We start from the raw sequence: 21,279 nt of genomic DNA, 5'->3' as shown, positions 1-21,279 counted from the left end.
ATCTTTAATTTTTTAAAAAAATTTTATTAGTTTCAGGTGCACAAGGCAAAACAATACTTAGACGTTTATCATTTATATCCCGCACACTGTGTGATCCCCCTCCCCCATCCACTATCCCTCTGACATCGCACACAGCCATTACATTTCCATCAGTCTTTAATTTTTGGAAGCATCCGTTTATAAGGTGTTATGGTATGACTAAGGATAAAGATGTCTGCATGTTTATTGGTGAAAATGTATTTTGGCAAGAAAATTAACATGATGTAGGAAAAAGAAGGTAAAGACTGGAAGGAGGAAGATGACAGGATGCACGTGAGTGGGGGAAATGCTGTTTCTGTTACCAGGGAGGCGTGTGGCGGCACAGTGGATGGAAATCCCTCCGTGCTGGATTCTAAAGGAATTCAGAATAACATTCACCTCATTTGTATTATTTAATTTTAGCCTCTTTATCCTACATATAATGTTCCTGTTTTTAATTTTTACCAATAATTGGGACTTCAAGGTAAAGCAATCCCTGGGATTGGTGGTTCCCCTGGGTTCATAGACAGTTCAAAGATACATCAACTCTTGAATTTTTCTGCTTTGGCTTACTCTTAGTCATAGTTAAAGTAAGAGTGTAGTTTTGTGCCTTTTATCAAGATTTAGTTAAACTTACTATGGGTGTTTGAATATGAAGAACGTGTATATAAAACGTAATGTATGCAAAAGAAAGTATAAATGCGCTGTTCTTTATGACGTGAAAAGATGGCCAAAATGTTTTCTGTCTTTTTCTTTTGTAAATAAATTTCGACTTTCCAATACTCAACATTTACTATCATTTAATTAGCTGGATAGGTCTCGAACGTATTCTCTAGATGAATTTTGTGAAGAACAGTTACAGCAAGCTGCCCAGGCATTAAAACGACTTGAGGATATCAGGACTAAAGCTATTTCAAGAATGAAAAGTACATTTTTAAAGGTAATTCTTTAATTATATCCTATTAATTTATCAGTGTTTGTGTACTGACTAGAACACTTGCTCCAAATTGCATCCCTAGAAAAAGTGTTAGAAATGGGCAGGTAGACGGACAGAGGTGGTTAATTAATTAGCCAGCCAGCTAGTGCTGTGCGTTTACCAGGTACAGTACAAGAATTCGTCCAGGTGCTGTGTAGAGTGCAAATATTTGTGCATGTGTGTGTAATATAAATGCATATACCGGGGGTGCCAAAAAAATGTATACACATGACTTGTATCCATCTTTCTTATCGGTATATATTGAGTATTACAGTTTTAATACAGTCTTTTCCTTTCTGAACAATGTGTATACATTATTTTGGCACCCTCTGTATATGTATATTTACCTATATACCTTCAAGATGCCTACAATATAACTTGAGCTGACATATAAAAGGAAACATTAGTTACAAAGTTCAGTGTTCCTGAGACAAACTCATTGCTCAGGAGAAACATAACTAGATGAGAGAAAATGTCCCTCAGGATTTTACAGAAAGGACTGATGAACAATGTCCTCAGAACATTCTTATCCAATATGCTGTGACTTATCGCACAGGACTACTTTATACCGCTCCCCTATACAGGCAGCGACAGTGCATGAAACATAGTTCCCAAATGCAGTTTGGTAGCGGGCTAACACGATGTCAGCGAGTTAAGCACTTGCTGCTTCTCTTTGCTGGTTTGACTGAATCCAGATGGATATTTGAGGTTCTCTGGAGCAATAAATGGACTGGGTCTCCCTCAACTCATTTTCAAATATTATTTCTCTCACTTGAACTGTTGATAGATACTAGGTAGCGATGGCCTCAAGGCTTCTTGACGGGAAGATGAAGTGCAGCTATTTTGTGTCCACAAAGTAAACCCTCTTAGTCCTTATTCCGCATAGTCCTTCCCCCCAAAGCCCAGTCATGTGCAGACAGACTCTGGGACAGGTGGGCCGAGGGAAGTGTAAATCTAAAAGGGATTAACAAAGCATAACATAGGCCACTAAGATGGTAATAAAGTGGTACTGCGCATAGTCATTCTGCTTTCTCCCGTTCATCATCACCAGGATGGCTGGTCCTAAATATTTGTTAAGGGATTTCCGCTTATGTCAGTTTCTGATAAGTACCTGTTATACCTACTACCAGTCCTGTTGTTGAAATCAGTGGGTTGTCCTTTTGTTTCGTTGGTGGCTTCCTTTGCTGCATGAAAACTTCCTAACTTGATGTAGTCCTATGTGTTTACTTTTCCTTTTGTTTCCCTTTCCTGGGGAAACATATCCAAAAAAATATTGCTAAGAGCAATCTCACAGTTTTCTGCCTATGTTTTCTTCTAGGAGTTTTATGGTTTCAGCTCTTACATTTAAATCTTTAATCCATTTTGAGTTTAGTATATGGTGTAATAAAGTGGTCTAGTTTCATTTTATTCCATGTATCCAGTTTTCTCAACACCATTTATTGAAGAGACTGTCTTACCCCACTGTATATTCTTGCCTCCTTTGTCACAGATTAATTGACCATATAGGCGTGGGTTTATTTCTGGGCTCTCTATTCTGTTCCATTGATCCATTTGCCTGTTTCTATGCCAGTACCATGCTGTTTTGATTACTATAGCCTTGTAGTATAGTTTGATATCAGGTAGCGTGATACCTCCAACTTTGTTCTTCTTTCTGAAGATTTCTTGGACTATGCAGGCTCTATTATGGTTCACAGCCATTTTCTTTAAGTAAGCTTTCTGCTCCCTTCTTCACCTCTTTTCCTTCTGGAAATCCAATCATTCGCAAATTGATTCTTTTTCATTCCTTTTTCTTTTTTCTCCTCTGATTGGATAATTTCAATTGATCTGTCTTGCAGATCACTTATTCTTTTTTCTGTTTGGTGAAGTCTGCTGTTGCAGCGCTCTGTTGAATTCTTTATTCAGTCATCTTATTCTTTAGCTTCAAAATAATTTGTTTGGTTCTTTTTTGTTTTCTGTCTCTTTGTTGAACATCTCATTTTGTTTATATTGTTTTCCTGATACCATTAAATTGTTTATCTCTGTTCTCTTGTAGCTCTGTGAGCATCTTTAGTACAATTATTTTGAATTAATTGTTGGGTGATTCCTGGGTATCCATTTCTTTGGGGCCATTGGCTGGAGGTTTACTATATTCCTTTGGTGGAGTCATGTTTCCCTGATGTTCACCATGCCTTGCATGTGCGTAGGAGTGGGGGCAGCTGTGGGCTGGTGTCTTGCACTCATGCAGCCGCAGAGGCCTGGGCTGCCCTCCGGTGTGGCTCCCTCCCAGGCTCTGGTGGGGGCAGAGTGGGAAGTGAGTGGGGAAGGACTTAGGCAGCGAAGCTGGTGAAGTCTGCTGGGGGTTTGTAGCAGCCATGCTGCCCATTGGTTCCTTATTCAGTGGCAAAAGCTGCTGTGTTTGTCTGTTGGGTAGGTCACAGAACCACAGTCACTCTTGCTTCACGGCTGCTATTGTCAGTCCCTGTGTTTCCTCCTTGTTCTAGCCGTCTGTACACCTCAGCCTTATGGTCTGGGGGGAGTAAAATCAAAGCAGCACCTTTAGACAGTGCCACCGCGTCTGGGAAGCTGGTTGCTCGCCCTGTCCGCCCTCAACTGGCAAGGGGAGCTCTTCCTAGCTGGGGAGTTCCCTCTCGGTGCAGAGCAATGCGCGCTGGCGATGGGATGATGCAGGTGAATCAAAGCCGTCTTCCTCCGCCTTTTGTGTAGTTGTGCTCAGGGATTTTCTTCCACTGTGTTGCTGCAGTTTCTTAAGTCGACTCCAGAGCTCTTCCACAGCTGGAGTTTTGTTGTTGTTGTGTGTGTATGTGCAGGTGGCTGTCTGATTGTTGATCTTTGTGGGGAGATAGAAGCTGGGTCTCCTATATTGCCATCTTGGATGAATTTCTAAAACTGAAATCTCTACCTACTCTGTGGATAAACTCTAGGCTAGTGGTTCTCAAGTATGCTGCACCCTAGACCAATTAAGTCAGAATTTCTGATTTCTGATGTCAGAGCCCAGGCAGCACTGGAAAAGCTCCTCAAATGAATCTAAAGTACAGCTAGGTTGAAAAGAGTTCTTCTGGGAATGTTCGGGACTCCCTAGCTCCGGAAAAGTTTAGCACAGGTACGAAACTGATGGAACAGAAACTGAGAACCACCACCGGTGATGTAAAACCTTGAGTCGGAATCCACAGAGCCGTACTGGAAAACATTTGCCAAATTGGTAAACAACTGCCCTAATGAATTTTAAAAAGAAAATACAAATGAGTAAAATGAAACGTGAAGAGAGGCAACATAAAAAAACTAATTCAATTATGTTTTTAAAAATTAGAATACAAGTTGAAAGGATGACTGTTTACCAAGTGTTTAAGTGTCAATGGAGCAAAAAAGAAAAAGCATGCACAACCAATAAAAGAACAAAAAATGGAAATATTTTTATAATTTTAAAGGTCCATGAGTAATAAAATGTTTATGTGTATAAAAGGGACCATTTTGAGTAACGTCCAGATTATTTTTAGTATCACAATTTAGAAGGGTTTGGTGGTTCTAGTAATACTGATGCCGCCCTGTGTTGTTTTTTTTATCAAAACATGCCATTCTTCAGTAACTTAGTAGTCAGTTGTATTAAGAAAGAGATTATTTAAAAATAATGAGAGATTTTATGAACTTAAATTTTTTCTTCTGTGTTATGTAGCATATATGTGTTTTTGTTTGTTTGTTTTGAAGTCTAATTGCTATAACCTAGCATAAAGGAGGCAGCATTAGACTGGGTTTTAGGGAAACCTTATATTAGGACTTGACTGTCCTCCACTGGTAACTCTCAGTGTAGTTAAGAATGGTCCCTCTATGTAGGAACACGTAGATATTCATTAGTATGTACTTCCTGGTTATTAGTGAGACGCCAAAGTTACCTGCTTATGAGTGAGACGCCAAACTTCATAGGTTTCGGGACACGTAAGATGTTTTCTTTTTGTCTGATGTTTAAATACAGTGTAAGCATGAAGTGATGTTTTAGTGGAAATTGTTGATCATGTTCCAGTGTGTTATTCAGACTAATAAAAATACTGTAAATTCAGAACCATGCTATACTAACATAGGAAATCATCGCTTGGCTCTCAATTGTTTATTGAATTGTAGGTGGCAGAAAAGAAGGAAGTTAAAGAATTTTTTGAGTCACACCTCTATGAAGATGACACAACACATTTCAAGCTGCCTCAATATCAACGCTTATTAGAAACAATGTTGAGGTTTCTGATGCTGGTTGACTACATATTTCAGGAACTCATCCGACAACTAATGAATAGTGCAGTCACACTGCTTTTGGAATTATTTAATAATTCAGCTAGAATGCCATTTTCAGCGGAAAAAAAGAATGAAAAGCTCATCAAGTAAATCATACCTTTTTTACTTACAAAAGGAATTTATAATCATAATATTTTAAATATTGCCACTTATGGAGGAAATATCCCATCATTAAGCTAGAATTTGATACGTCTCCTGATAGTAAATTATATGTACTCAGTTGGTAATACATCTGATAATACTGAATGCTGTCCATAAAGTTTAAGAAAATTTCCCAATTTTTTCAAAATTCTGCATATAAAATGCAGGATGTCCAGTGCAATTTGAAATTCAGATAAACATGAATAATTTTTAGTATAAGTTTGTTCCAAATATTACCTATACTAAAAATTATTGTTTGTCTGAAATTGAAATGTAACTGGGTGTTCTATACTTTTATTTGCTAAATCTGGCAATTTAGTTATGCATATAAAGTTTATAAAGACAGAAGAGTGATTCTGGAAGGCACCATAAGGTTCAATTGGAATTTGAGCCAATTCCATAGTAAGATCTATTGGGTATAAATATTTTCACCTTCTATTTAGTTATTACTGTTTTCAAATTATTTTTCTTATTTTCCACAACTGGATCTACCTACTGTAATTTGTGAAACATGGAATATGAATTGAAATTGTGGAATACTTTAATTATATCCAAACTGTTCAAATTTAACAATACCATTTTAGTCAAATCAAAGTTTTAGTATCATAACTAGAGTTAAAAATATATCAATTCAAAAAATTTGAAGACTCTTATAGGTAATATATTCTGTTTCTCTAATTTATTACTGAATCCATAGAGCTTAAATCACTTTTCTGAGGCCTCATAGCTGACGTGAGTCCGTGCCAGTGTAAGTGTGTAATTCAGTGGCGTTAAGTTTATTCACAATGTTGTGCAACCATCAGCATATCCGTTTCCAGGACTTCGTCATCACCCCAAACTGAAACTCTGTGCACATTAAACAAGCTCCTCGTACCCCATGCACAGCCCCCCAGTACTAAGTCCTTATAACTAATCTCTGTTATGCTCTGTCTCTGAATTTACCTATTCTGAGTACCTCATATAAGTGGATCATACAATATGTGTCTTCTGTGTCGGGCTTATTTCACTGAGCATAATGTTTTCAAGGTTCATTCATGTTATAGCATGTATGAGAATTTCTTTCCTTTTTAAGGCTGAATAATATTCCATTGTGTGTATGTACCACATTTTGCTTATCCATTCATCTGTTGATGGACATTTGAGTTATTTTAACCTTTTGGCTGTTGTGAAAAATGGTGCTATGAACACTGAAGTGCGAATCTCTGTATGAGTCCTGCTTTCATTTCTTTCGTTTATGTACCTAGAGGTGAACTTGCTGGATCGTGCGATAATCACCCATTTAACTTTTTGAGGAGCTTCCCTCCTGTTTTCCACAGTAGCTACACCATTTTAATTTCCACCAGCAAAGCACCAGGTTTCTGCCTCACCAACACTATTATTTTCCTTTTTAAAAAATAAGATCCATCCTAATTTGTGTGAAGTGATAGCTCCTTGTGGTTTTCACTTGTTTTCCCCCGATGATTACTGATGCTGAGCATCTTTTCCCGTGCTTATTCGCCATATTTATATCTTCTTTGGAGGAATGTCTAGTTATTTATGCATTCTGGATATTAATGCGATATAAGAGTTTTAAAGGATTGTTATTTTCTTTCCATTTCTTAATCTAGAGTATACAAAGACATCTTTGCTTTCTCTGGAAAGACAACAAATGATTGTGAAGAACTTGTTAATAATTCAAACTTACATGCCGCTTCTGTTCTAAAGCCAGAAGTAAAAACAAAAGCTGATATTAAGGAGGTAAAATAGTCTTTGAAAAATACAGACTTTTTTAAATGAATGAATGAATGAAAAATAAGTAAGTGAAATTAATAAGTTTTGGAATTAAAAATGTGATTTATGATTAATACCACTTCTTGCCTCTCTCTCTCTCTCTCTCTCTCTCTCTCTCTCTCTCTCTCTCTCTCTCTCTCCCTCTCTCTCTCTTACTCTCACTCTCTCTCCCCCTCTTTCTCTCTCACTGTACAAAGCTATGACACTTAATCTCAAGTTTTTTTCACTTGTTCCTGCATTGCTGAGTACTTACTATGTACCAGGCACTGAATTTAGCCCTGAAATACAGCAATGGGCAGAACAAATGCACTGCTGTCTCGGAGCTTATATTTTACCAAGGGAGACAAATAATGAAGTGATGAGTGACTATGAAGAAAAACAAAGGAAGTAAGCGATTACAGTGTGATCCTGTCTGCCACTCTGCGGGAATGGTCAGGGCAGCTAGGCCGCCCAAGTAGCAGCCACCCCCGTCTACCTGCACGACCATATACGTCTAACTCTCTTTGCTTTTCCTTGGAGTACTGTGTTTTAATTGTGTCCATTCACTTAAAAATGACAGAAGCCAAATATGAAAAATCTTGAAAAAATCCTAGAGAAACCTTCATTAGGAAATTTTTTCTTGCCATGAAGAATTGTACCCCCCTCCCCACACCTGGCATTCTTTTCTTGGGATTAAACTTTATATGGTAGATGCTTGTCCTGATTGGCAGAAGCAGCATTTTTATGAGATAGAAATGTATAATATGTAATATATATATGTAAAGTGTAATAGATATATATATGTATATTATATATGTATATACACACGTGTGTGTGTGTGTGTGTGTATGTGTGTGTGTTTGTGTATACATAGTAGGTTTGGTAGCAAGGGAAAATGTCCACATGTATTAAGTAAAAATAAATATGCATACTTACATAGTTTTAAGTCTGGAAATATATGTAACAAAATAACAGTGGTTATCTGTGGGTGATAGGACTCTAGATAATTTTTACTTTCTTATATATGCATTTGTATATAGCCTGACCTTCGTATAATACATATGCAGGTCTGAACAAAGTATAATTAAGCAAACACCCACATAGACCTCTCCCAGCTTAAAAGTCTTTATTGTCTTCTGTGTATCCCTTCTTGATGAAACCATTTATGTACCCATTCTACTATAGTTAGTTTTTGTTTTTGCTGTTACATACAATTCTGCTATGAACATTCTTGTCTCACGGTGGTGTAAGGGAAGAGCTAGGGGAAGCTGGCCTGGTCCCTCTACCTTGCTGTGGACATTCTTGCATGTGTCTCCTTTACTATTGATTGACTGATTGGTTGATTGGGTTGATTAGTTGGTTGGTTGGTTGCTAAGGAGTGAAATTTCTGGGTGAAAAGGTTTGTGGGGTTTTTTTCCAACTGTACTAAGCAATGCAACATTGTTTTTCAAAGTGCTTATATCCCTTTAAATTACCTTTAGCAATACATACATTTTTATTGCTCCATATCCAATTTGGTTTTGGATATACATGCATAAATGTCATTGTACTGCCCTTCTGATTTTACATTGTTTCACTCACCATCATGTTAGGAGTCATTTCACATAGAGGCAGGTGTAAGTCTCGATCTCATGGCGATGTACCACTAACCTTCACTGAAGCACTTGTTGCCACAGCAGCTGGGCGTGCTGTCAGCAGATAGCCTTTAGTTGCTGGCTTTCTCAGAGATCTTCACTGCAGTCCCCTCGTCCGAGGTCATGCCCCTCTGTGGGTTGGTCCACACGTGATGACTAATGGCTGCAGGAGGGTAAAGGCAGGGCATGTCTGTGCAGCTCAGGACAGTTCTGAAGGGGTCCCAGCTCTGGAGGGTTGGCTGAGGCTGTTGTTTGGCCTGTACCTTGGCTCAACTTTCTCCTCGACCCATTGTTTCCTTTTACTCCCTTCTACAGGTGTTGACTCCAGTGCATTCCTGGATAAACATCCTGCCTGTCTCAGGTTGGCTTCCTAGGGAATGCAGTCTATGACAGTATATGCACACACAGAGAATTTATTGTTCATGATTGTGGCGTAGTACTTCCATGCATCACATTTTATATGTCTGTACTCCTATAAGACACTTCACTTATTCTTAACAGGTTTTCTTGTTGGACTAGGTGAAAATTTCTCTGTTATATAAATTTGAGAGTAGATGTCCAGGGCATAGGATATATGCAATTTATTTTAAAACATTGCCATCTTGCTCTCCAGCAATAGGCGTTACATTCCTATTACCAGTGCATTTCTCCATATCCTTGCTCTATATCCTTTCTCCATATTTGATGCCTATTTAACTTTTGCCAGTCTGATGTGTAATAAGTGGCGTCTCACTTGTTATTTTTATTTCTCTCTTTACTAGTGAAGCTTCACATCTATAGTAACTATTTTAATTTTCCTTCTTTGAATTACTTATTGCTATCCAGTAAACATTTCTTTCAGTTGGGTTGCTTACTGATTTTTAGGATTTCTTGTATATTCTAGATATTGATTCTTTGTTAATTTTGTAAATATTATGTCTCAACCTTGTCCCCGTCTGTTAGCTGTTAACTTTACCCATAGATCTTCGGTAACATAAATTCTGAATTTCAGTGTCTTAAAATTCAACTCTGATTCTGATTTTCCAGTTTGCTGGTGATTAGATTTGATATATACAGCATCGTGAAGCTAGTGTGACTCCCATCTGTCCCTGACCCCATTCCCCACCCCCCACCCCCGCCCAGGTTTTAACATCTTGCTCAACCTTGGTTTGCTACTGTTTTGCCTGTGCTAACCTCATGTCGGTGTAGATTGCTTCTTGGAGCTCATTGTATTATCCAGTCTAAGATTAGACGGATGATTAATTTATTTTGGGATATGTTGAGTCAGAGGTACCTGTGGGCAACCAGGTAAAAATTTCTGCTAGGATGTTGGAACTACAGATCTGACTCTGAGGAGAGAGACCGGGGCTAACGCTGGACTCCCTGTTGCATTTATAGTTTCCCTGTAGAATTTATAGTTTCATTCAGTTTACAATTTAGAGGAAATCAAATGGTTTACAATTTAGAAAAAAATCAAACGGTTTATTGGCACAAAAAGCATAACAGTGAAAACAACTCCTTTCTTACAAAAAGATTTTCAAGCCCCAGTTCATATTTTAACTATGGGCTTTGGAGTCACAGACCCACTCCAACCTTACCCTATGCTAGCAGTACAGTCTTTGACAAGTTAAGCTTCCAGTCTCGGTTTCTTTTCATGTACAATAGGAGTAATAGTTTCTATCTCAAGGTTACTATGAGGATGAGGTGAAGGTAACTTGTGTACTGTAGTGCATAGGACATGGTAAGCATTTATCAAATAGTTACTATACTACATCAAATATTGTAAGTACTATGTCAAGTATACTTATGTATTTGATATAGGAATACTATACCAAATTGTAACCATACTATACATATTTCAAGAATGATTCTATGCAAAATATATACTATAATATTAAAAGGTATATAGGGCTTGAGGTTCAATCATTCCCACAGTTAGAGGTTATTTTCCAGAATAAGCTACATTATTTTTTTGGAATTGTCTGTATGAACATTTTTATTGAGATAAAATGTAATATAAAATTTACCACGGTAGCCATTTTTCAGTGTACAAATTCAGTGGCATTAGTACATTAACAATATTGTGCAACTGTCACCACAATGCATTTCCAGAACTGTTTCATCACCGCAAACAAAAACCCATTTGTGTTGAACTTTGAAGGCTTGCAAATCACTTTTAACATCTCCTCAAGCTCTTCACCCAGCAGTTTTATAGGGTGCTAATGGCATTTTATTTATACTATTAAATGCCTTCATAAAATTCTTTATTTGTTAGTGGCTGGAACTAAGGTGATTCAGATGACCATACTGACAAATACTGGAAGCCCCAAGCACAACAGATTATTTATGGGATATGAAGGACCAATAAGTTGCGAACCCATGCCTAGGCAGAGCCCAAGAGTAATTACATTGTGTACATAAGATATTTATACCTAAAATACTCTGGTTAATTTTCTGTAGGAATGCCTATACTAGTCTGTAGTAATGAATCTGAAATATAATCCTGATTTGTAAGTCTTAACCTGAGAACACAGTAGAGATACCTGTTCAGCTTTTAAATGATTCAGGTTCCTGGGCCCTGCCCCTGAGTCTTTAACTCAGAATTTTTTGGGATAGGGCCTAAGAATTTATATTTTTAAGAAGCTCTAAAATGATTAATATGTGGCCAGTCTGCCATTAGTTTGCGCAGTTTTTTGGGGAGTGGGGTGGGCAATACTGCATTATATCATTTATATTAATTTACTTGTTTTAACATGTAAGTATCAGTTATATGGTAATATAGTGTTACTCAGTTATACTGAAGTTATTATTTATCATTTAAAATTTAGGTCTGTATTATCCTAAATTAAAAGAAGTGTTCTTTTAGTTATATATTGTCACTAGAACTCTAACATATCTGTTAAATTAGATTTTGAATAGTATTAAAGTGAATGCGGATTTGAGAAAAATATATGCACCAATATTTGAAGTAAATCTACACTTGAGAATTCCTGCTGAGAGTGATTCTTCAGAAAATTCTAAAGAGAGCTTTCTTGAGTCTGACAAGTGCTCTGAAAAATCTGTGAGGTGTGAAGAAGATGAAATGTCAAAAAGTGAAGTCAGTTCTGTTGTAAAACACACAAGTGAAGAACTCCCAATAATGAGACCGAAAAAATTTAGTTACAACCTTGATGAATTTCTTTCAGGTAAGACAAATGAGACTGTTAAGAATTAAGGGAAATATCCTAACAGCTGGAAAATAACAAGAGAGAGCAGATGTAGTAGTTTATTATCAGTTAGTAGGTTATGATTTTTATAAATGTTAAAGTAAGAATGCTCAAAGTGAGCATAAACTTACAGACCATTTGTAGTGAATGTGAGTAATAACACCGTCATTTATTTTGATCTCAATACACGTACCGTTTCTTCCTGAGCGAACCTAAGGACCTCCTTCAAGAGGATGCTTGTTAAAAATGCAGACTCTTTGACTCCCATCTGAGACCCCCTTAACCACAATCCCTGAAGGGATGGGGCGTACTGCTTGAATAGCGTCTTGCAAATGACCTTCGCAGTTTATTCTTGGGGTGTTTGGAAAGACTGACACATGTCAGCTTGCCACTTAATTGACATAAATATCAACCAATTTTTTTATTCTCTCTTTCTTTCAATGGATTCTAATAGACATAGAAATCGCCACTGAGTTTGAGAATGAATACATGCATAATGAGTAAGTTGTAAACATTTTTGAAATTACAAGTAATTATATTTTGTGTTAGTTACTCCATTCTTCTGATAATGCTTTTATTGTTTTCTCTCTTAGATTTTTAGAATTCCCTACAAATCTCTTTATTGCTCCCAACAGATTGGAGTTTTCAATAAAAATTCAAAACATGGTGACTGATATTGAAAAATGTATAAGTAAGTATTTTAAATGTTTAGTTAGATACTGTGTCTTCTTTGGCATTGTTTTCTTAAATTTAGGCATTTGATGCTTTTACCCAGGAATGTGGCAGACATTACATCGATGTCCTGAATCGATTCAAAACGTTTACCTTTCATGGTCATTCTAACTTTGGGGAAGAGCTAGAAGTTGCATGGTACCAGACCCAGTGAATAAGGTGGATGAAGATACACCATAATGTTTTTATTTGACAGAAATTGCCATACCAGAAGCAATGTGTGACATGGAGCCTCTCCGTTGTGGTAAAAAAATGTGAATGCTGCTGGCACTCAGAAGCAGAAAGGCAGGGATCTTCAATACGGGAAGTGATGCATGGAACCTTAGTAATAGTGTGTGATGAGTTTCAACTTGTTCAACGCAGTCAGTCGGGTGTGAGCTACGGGGTTGAGAGGTGTGTTTTAAAGTGTACTGTAAATCATCCTGCATCATGACTGCTCTATGTCACATATTACTTCTGGTACACGGTAAATTCTGTCAAATAAAAACATGACAGTGTGTCCTCATCCACTTTAATCACTGGATCTGGCATTGTGCAACAGTCAAATAAGTCAGGACACTAAGGCAGCCACGACAGCGCAACTAAAGACACTCATGAAAGAGGACTTCCAGAACTGCTTCATAAAGTGGCAGGAACGATGGGATAAGTGTGTTCAAAGTGAGGGGGAGTATTTTGAGGGAAATTAATGGCAATGTGTCTTTTACTGTAATAAATTTTTTAAAATTTAAACATTCACCGTAATTTTTGATCACACCTCTTGTTGAGTTGTGAGACGTCTTTATATGTACTCTAGATCCAAGTTCTTTATCAGATATAAGATTTGGAAACATTTTCTCCTAGTCTGTACCTTATCTATTCATTCTTTTTCACAGAGCTAAACTTCTTAATTTTGATGAAGTATAACATCGTTTTTTTCCTTTATAGATTATGCTTTTTGGTTTTGTATCTAAAAACTCTTTGTCTATCTCCAGGTCATACAGATTTTTCCTGTATTTTATCCTAGAAGATTTATAGCTGTGTTTTTTATATTTAGAAATATGATTCATCTTGAGTTGATTTTTTTAAAAATGTATAAAGTGAAGGTCAATGTTCTTTTTATTTGCCCATGGAAATTCAGCTGTGCAACTAAATTATGAACTCATTGGTAGTAGAGGCTGTGTCTTCTAATCCTAGTACCCTCCCAGTGGTGTAATTACTCTTCACATAGCTTATACACTTCAAATTATTGTTAATGACTTACTCTGTTTCTGTTTTAATCACGCCTCGTGCCACCACCAGGTACCAATCGTGATTCTTTTGTTTCCGTAATACTGTTATAAATCCACACTTTTAACACCAGTCTTTAAATTCCATTTATCAATGTAGAATGCTGTTTAGCCCCATAATAAATCAGCCTCAGTTTTCAGTAACTGTAGACGTTGTGGATAATTTTAAGGTGTTATTTTCAATGGGGCTTCTGAAAATACTAAATTTTTATTTATATATTTTAGCCAAAATTATTCCTTTTTACCAAGATCCCCGCCTGTCTATCTTTACTGATTTGGTTTTAATTATGGATTTACCTAATAAGACAGAAAGTATAATGGACTATAAGAAGCAAACCAGATGGCCAGATTGTCAGATCCTTTTTGAAATGGATCCTGCCTACCAAAATAAAGTAAGTTTAAAAACAGTTTGTCTTAGGGAATATTCAGTTTAAGGAGCAGAAACCCACTGCAATTCTTAGATGAAAGGGATTTAATGAAAAACTAGAGTATCATCATTTACAGCAATTTGAAAATCATCCCCAGCTTATCTCTTCATTTGTCTTCCTCATGATATTTCATCTCTGTTCATCTCTGTGTTTGTTTGTTTTTTCCAACTTCCACTATGAAAATGAACTTTCTCTCTTGTGGTTCCCTCATAATATTGCCTTGCCACTATGTGGATTTGCCATGGCCCTGGCCTTTCCCGTTACCATCTAACTGGGTGTTTTTGTTCAAATTCACAAGAGAATGTCATTGTCTTAGCTTGGATCAGGATTCTACCCTATCCAGACTAGCTCTGTCTTCGGAATTAGGTCACATAGCTTATAGAACTGGCCTTATCTAGGGCTTAGAGCATCTACACTAAAACATCTACACTGAAACAGGAATAAATGATTGGTGTCTCTAAATAACATGCTAATTATATAGTTAAATAGCCTTGTCAAACTTTATGTAAAAGCCAAATATAAAAAAGGGATCTAAATTTCTTAAAGTCTTATTTTTCCAACATATTTCTGGAGGTTCTTTAAAAAAAAAAATGAACTCCACATAAAACTATTAAATATTTTAACAGAATTAATTGACATGCAGACCACACTTATTTTGCTCCTAAAATTCTGACTAACTTTTCAACATTTTTATTTACAGATTGTGTGTCTCCTGACTGTTATTGGTAATTCAATGGGCCTAGTTAATAATTACAGCTGCAAGTTTATAAAATATTGTACTATGGTAGAAAAGGCTAAAATCATGAGTATGGAAATATCTATGGAAGAATTAACTTCAATACGGTTTAAACTTATACTAGCTAACTTTATGAACTATCTTAATCATATTGTTAATATGGCCATTGAGAAACGCATTGGTATTTTCAATGTTTTAAGTCTTGATTATCAGTCAGAATGCTTACCGCATGTTGAGAATATCATACACGTAAGCTACGACCTCTTGAGCTCTGAAATTGAAACAAAGAATACAAATCTATTGGAAGTAAGTATTTTGAAAATTCCTATTGCTTGAAAATATTTAAAATTAGTATGTTATAATATTCAATGGGTACTTAGAAAACATACATGGTAAGTATTATCCTTAGAGAATTCCAATGTGCATTGCATTTTTTTTTTGGGGGGGGGGTCTTCGATCAACTGTCACTTCCTCAAAGAAACCTTCTCTGACCCCCATATCTATAAATGTGCCCCATATCACTTTTTCCCTCCTTTCCCTGTTGGGACTCATTGCAGGTTTTAAGCAGGACATGTTGCCATGTAGGACATGTTGCGATTTGCATTTCCATAAGGACCACTCTTGCTGCAGTACAAAGAATGGATTAAAGTGGGACACGACAGCAGGCAGGCTGCTTCTGTAATCTGGGGAGAGGTTGTGCTAGCTTGACTAGGCAGTCAGAAGGTGGAGTCTGAGCAGGGTGTGGGTTTGAGATGTGCTTAAGAGACTAAAGCAACAGGATTTAGTGATGGATAGACACAAGTAAGCAATAAGAGAAAGAACGGGATTAATGATGCTTTTAGGTTTTTTATTTGGCAGCAGAGTGGGCAGTGATTGCAGTTCACTGGGACAGGGAACATAGTGCTTGTTCACTTGTGTGATATTCAAATAGAGATACTCAGATACACTTGTCTGGGTATCAGGAGAGAGTCTAGATGGGAAATATTTGACCAGAATATAAATGGTCATTAAAATGAGAGTACCCTTGTTTATGTGTGTGGTGACAATAGAAAAGAACAACAGAAGTCTGAAGAATATCAACATTTAGGGGATTGCTAGAGGAAGAGGAGCCCATCAAGTACACTGAGAAGGGGCACCCGAAGAGGTCAAAGAAAGCAAAAGAGTTATTTTGAGAAGGAGGGAATGTCTAGTAATTTTTAATGCTACAAAGAGTTTAAGAAAGGATTGAAAAGTGTCTATTAGATGAAAGGCACCATGTGCTGTATATAATGAAATACACATTATGTTTAGACCCACGGTAATTTTATAACTCTCTAATTTAGGTTCATTTCCCCAACAAGTATCAGAAAACCCCCCAAACAATGTTTATTAAATGGGTTTATTTGTCTAGTGCAGAAAGAAGTCTAAGTGTTGGTGACCCAGGGCTGGTACACTAGCTACGATGTAGGCAGGGAACCAGGCTCCTTCATTCTTTCTGCTCAGTTCCCCTTGGTAATGACTGCTGTCCCACAGGCACTGTGCTCGCTCTGTAGACACAGAAATAAAAAGGGGGGAGCAGAAGAAGCAGCGTGGTACATTTCACTTGTCATTGCCAGAACTGGGTCACAGTGCCACCTCTAGCTGCTCAAGGACCTGCCTGAGATGGCACAGTTTAAGCTCCTCATCCTCTGTAGTAGGAGGGCAGGCAAAAAGTTGAATGGCATGGGTTTCAAGTCAGCCAACTTATAGTATGTGCCATAGTTCTTCCCGTATGTTGAGTTTTAGGGGACCTAATATTACTGCTCTTACCTGGTTGAGTACTGAGCTAATTGAGAAATAAGACAACCGCATAAGGCAAAAGAGGTTAAAAACATTTCCTTTATTACTAATAAAGTGGACCCTGGAGTATACGGTTTATATTTGCTTGAAATTAACCTTTCTAAACCCGAAGCCCAGAATTAGAGACTTAACGCACTCAACTATGGTTACCCTGAAAATTACCAACATCCCGGCTCCAGTGAGCCCCTCACTACAACAGTGAGCAGAAAGGAACACAGACTCCTCAGGGACAAGTTAGTGTTTTAGAGGAAGGGCCTAGGCTGAGCCTGCCCAGTTGCTCCATCCATAGTCACCACCCACAGAAGTGACTTCACCTTCCCCGAGAAACAGTGGATGTGGGTTGGATGAGACATGAGACATGAGACATGGAGGACAGTCAGCCTCGTGGAGCTCCCTCCATATGGAGCAAAGAGGCATGAGACGAGGAGAGTAAGTGTTGACTCTCATTACCGTACAGACAGTCTTTTGAAAATAGAAGGCTTTTACTTCCCACCTAAAGAACACACACCAGTTTCTCTCTACCACTCCAAATTTATTATCTCTGGGTCATGTACAGTCCTCTCTTACCAAGTGTGGCACTTAGTGTTCTGGTGAACTATAAATAAAAGACAAGGTATAAGCCCCACTCGCCCAATATAAACTAGTGGAGAAGGAACAGGACAAGTATAATTAAAACTCCAATCGCATAAGAGAGAAAATGGGCAAGCTAACATCTAGAGTGGTCTAGAGCAGTTAGAAAATACTGGAGCTGGGATTCAAACGCAAACTGCCCTGATATAAAAGCCTGTTCTTACACGCCCTGTGATAAAAATGTGTGTGCAAGAGCGTGTTCAGGTGTGCATGGACGCACGTACGCACACACACCATACTGAAATCTCTGCTAGATTAACAGTGGTTATCTCTGGGTGATAGAATAATAGGTATTTTCTATTTTATAAACTTTTTTGTATTGCAATTTTTGCATGAACATCTATTACTTTTAAAATCAAATAGAATAAAGTGTTTGAAAGTTAGAGACGTATATACAAGCAATTAATTCAAGGCTGTGAAATTGAACTGACATTGATCCCTGAATTATGCACAGAACATTCATTAAAGTCCTTGAAACATGAGGGGAAAATATGATAAAATTGTAATCTGAGTATAGAAATACAATTATTTTGAAAATTTCATGGAATGATACCATATACTTGTAAAAAGTGTGGATGTTGTAATAAATACATATAATGGATACAAATGGGATTTGGCATTGGATTTGAGTTTGAGTCATAGCTCTGTAACTCACTAAATTTCTCATGCTAACTAATCCCTCTGAGAGTCAGTTTCCTCCTGTGTACATGAGAAAATTATACTTAATTAGCAAACATTTTATCAGAACAAAGTGAGACAATGTATATAAAGAATCTCACACATAAATGCTCAAAAAATGGTAGCAATTATTATGCACTGTTCACATTTTAGCCATACTCTTGCTATTGTTATTATTTCTTTCTTAGAAACACAGTTATTCCTAATAGTACTTCTTTTATGTCTTAGTAGGATTTATTTCATGTACAAGATATTCAAGTTTCTTTTAATAATAGAAAGGATTTGATCATATTAATACCCCAGTATTTTAAAAATGTTTAGAATATCTAGACGATGTCTTCATTTTTTTCTGAAATTATAATTGTGTAAGTTAGAGATTTGAAAAAGAGTAATTAGTCTTCTCCAATAGTGAAAACTCATTACATGATTATAATTAATGTGTGAATGATTTCAGGTCATAGAATCATCATTGCAAAAGCTGGACTGTGATCCCACTGGAATAGAAGAATTTCTAGAACATTTTACTTTTTTGAGTGCACTTTCTTCAAAAATGTCTACATTAGAAAAAGAATATTCAGCAGTTGCTCACCTGTATTCTGTTTTAAGGTATTACCAGATCCATATTTCAGAAGAGCAAGTTGCCATATATAACGTCCTTCTTTTCAAGTTTGGTCAACTAAAAACTTCTGTGAAGTTAAGTGAAACAAACAGAGATGCTGCTATTACTAAATTCAGAGACAGTTTGGAAGCATATATCACTGGTCTCCGGGTTGACATTAGTAATTTAAAGGCCAAAGTAAGTTTTTGGTTTTCATTAAAGTCAACTTGATCTTAGTCTCATGTAAGCCTAAGTATACAGGTATTTTCTTTCTGCAGACGTTTAAGTAAATAATTTAATCCATGTATTCTTAACCTGGAATTCATGAACAGAATTTTGGTGATTTGTGAAGCTGAATAGGAATTAAAATTACGTGTCTATTTACACTAACCTCTGACTGAAATTTAGCATCATCTCCAATTAGGAGTGAATGTAGACAGCAGACAACGTCAGAACTAGTGACTTTTTCCATAGGCTTCAACAAACCGCCAAAGAGGGCCCATGGCGTGAAAAGGGGCTAAGAAAACCTTAAATCTTTCTGGGCCTTAATCTAGGACAAATGGGAATGCTAGTTCCAACTAAAGTTACTCACCATGAGGAGGAAACTGTGACCTAACACTGAACATTTATTGAGCCTTCACTAAGCGTTAGCAACTATGCCAGCGCTTTACCCTTTTATCTACAAAAAAAACCCATCCACTTGAGATTTAAAGGAGTCAAGTAACTTGCCTGAGATCACACAGCAAGTAAGAGCCAGGGCTCCAGAAACCTTGCTTCTCACACCCCTTCGTCCTCACCACCATTACAAGTTATTTTCATTTATTCAGTATATTTTAAGGACCTCATCATGTGTATTAGGCACAATGTTATTTATTTCAATTAATTGGTTTTTCAATTTTTCCATCTCTACAGTTGCACAGAAATACAATAAAGATGAAAAAATTAGTCATATGAAAGTACTTGATGCACATATCCAACTGCAGTCTTTAAAAATAGTACTAGAAATTTACAGAAACATACAAAAGTTTCTAGTTCACCCTGTTTATATTTGTTAAGTGTGTGAGGTTGAACAACTGCTGAAATGAAGATCTGAACTATATTCTGGATTAAATATGCTATAAGGCTTTGTGTCTTATTTAAATCCCATACAACGTTGATATTTTCGTTTTATAAGGCAGTTGACTTAGATTTAGTGGCATTCCAACCCACTTTCTTTGGGCTGTGTGATTCCAGTGTCATTTCAGTTATCAAAGCCGCCGCCCCCCGCCCCTCAGGGCTCTTCAGATTTATGCCACACGTGCACCATCCAGTGGTCAGTCTTGTTGTGGGGAGTGGTCGGTTAGGCTAGTCTCAAAATCTCTGACGTGCTGAATAGGATCAGATGCATGTTTGCAGCTTAGGGAGGAGTCCAAGAGTTCATAGCCAACTTTATGCAGTCGCTTTCTGGAGTACCTTTTTCTCTGCAATCTTCCCAGTATTTTCCAGATTCACAGGGATCTTCTTTTCTGTTCTCTGGTTAGAAGCTGGGGCTTATAACTGCGCTGCCATCCACTTCCATGACTGCACCCACATCTGGGGCAAAGCAGCAGAACACAGAAAAAATCAACAGGGTTGATCCTCCTTGGAACCACAGTTCACCAACACAGAGAATAAAGTTCTCATCCCTGAGAGTTTCACCTCCTGAGGCTTTGATTGCCACCAGCTAATGCCACCCTGGAATTGCTTGAGGGGTGGGGTGTGACAGAACAGAAAAAAAGAAAGGGGAACTTCTGTACTCTGAGTATTCAGAACTGTCAGGAAAACCAGAGTAGGACAGTAGTCAAAGGGGTGACAACAGATTTTATTCAGGACTATTGCAAGAGGGGAAAATAGATCTCAATACAAAACCAGGCTCAATTCCAAATACAGCATGGGCAAGTGGAAATTTATAGCTAAGGAGCAGGAAGGGAGTCTGGATAGAAAATTCAGAGGAAACGTCAGGGTTAAGGAGGGTTCTGGCTATAGCGATCTCACACGATACTTCTGCAATCAGGCCGGGGTGATCAGACATCACTGGGGAAGGTGGAGGATGAGGGACCTGATCAGTTACCCAGGATGATCGGACATTGAGGGCGGGGCTTCTGGTTAGGTTGAGTCAGCAGGGTACTTACAAAAAACGACTTTACAAGGAAGTGCACAGGGGAGCCTACGAGAAGGTGCAGGAGTAACGTTTGGTCAAGCAGAAAACCTGTCAGAACCTTTCCTGCTCAAGTCAGAATTCGAGGTTCTCCCGGAGCTCTCACTGTTTGTGTCCCCTGAAACTTACTCCCAGGTTTATGGTACATTGACCTTAGGTCAGGGAGTACTGGAAGGAAAAACAATGGTAAACTAACCGCTAATTTGGTGGGACTTCAAATTACCATCTTCTTCCCCA

General features: G+C 37.6%; 1 protein-coding gene across 2 annotated transcripts in view; it reads left to right on the top strand.

The window, feature by feature from the left end:
- Window positions 1–21,279, top strand: part of DNAH14 (dynein axonemal heavy chain 14) — a 204,067-nt gene that overhangs the window by 23,758 nt on the left and 159,030 nt on the right. The window contains exons 9-17 of one of the 2 annotated variants that reach the window (XM_074316462.2): window positions 827–958; window positions 5,108–5,358; window positions 7,021–7,150; window positions 11,684–11,960; window positions 12,436–12,481; window positions 12,575–12,672; window positions 14,204–14,370; window positions 15,107–15,448; window positions 18,723–19,064. In XM_074316462.2, the coding sequence (XP_074172563.2) occupies window positions 827–958; window positions 5,108–5,358; window positions 7,021–7,150; window positions 11,684–11,960; window positions 12,436–12,481; window positions 12,575–12,672; window positions 14,204–14,370; window positions 15,107–15,448; window positions 18,723–19,064 (1,785 nt within the window). Of the gene's footprint in view, window positions 1–826; window positions 959–5,107; window positions 5,363–7,020; window positions 7,151–11,683; window positions 11,961–12,435; window positions 12,482–12,574; window positions 12,673–14,203; window positions 14,371–15,106; window positions 15,449–18,722; window positions 19,065–21,279 lie in introns of those variants that run through there. The other variant, XM_074316463.2, reaches the window with a different exon arrangement.

This window comes from Rhinolophus sinicus, chromosome 6, assembly GCF_057876585.1.
Source record: "Rhinolophus sinicus isolate RSI-liver-muscle chromosome 6, RSI-T2T, whole genome shotgun sequence".
In the NCBI taxonomy this organism is placed as follows: domain Eukaryota; kingdom Metazoa; phylum Chordata; class Mammalia; order Chiroptera; family Rhinolophidae; genus Rhinolophus; species Rhinolophus sinicus.
Note: the sequence above shows the minus strand (reverse complement) of the source record. Positions and strands in the feature narration are given on the sequence as shown.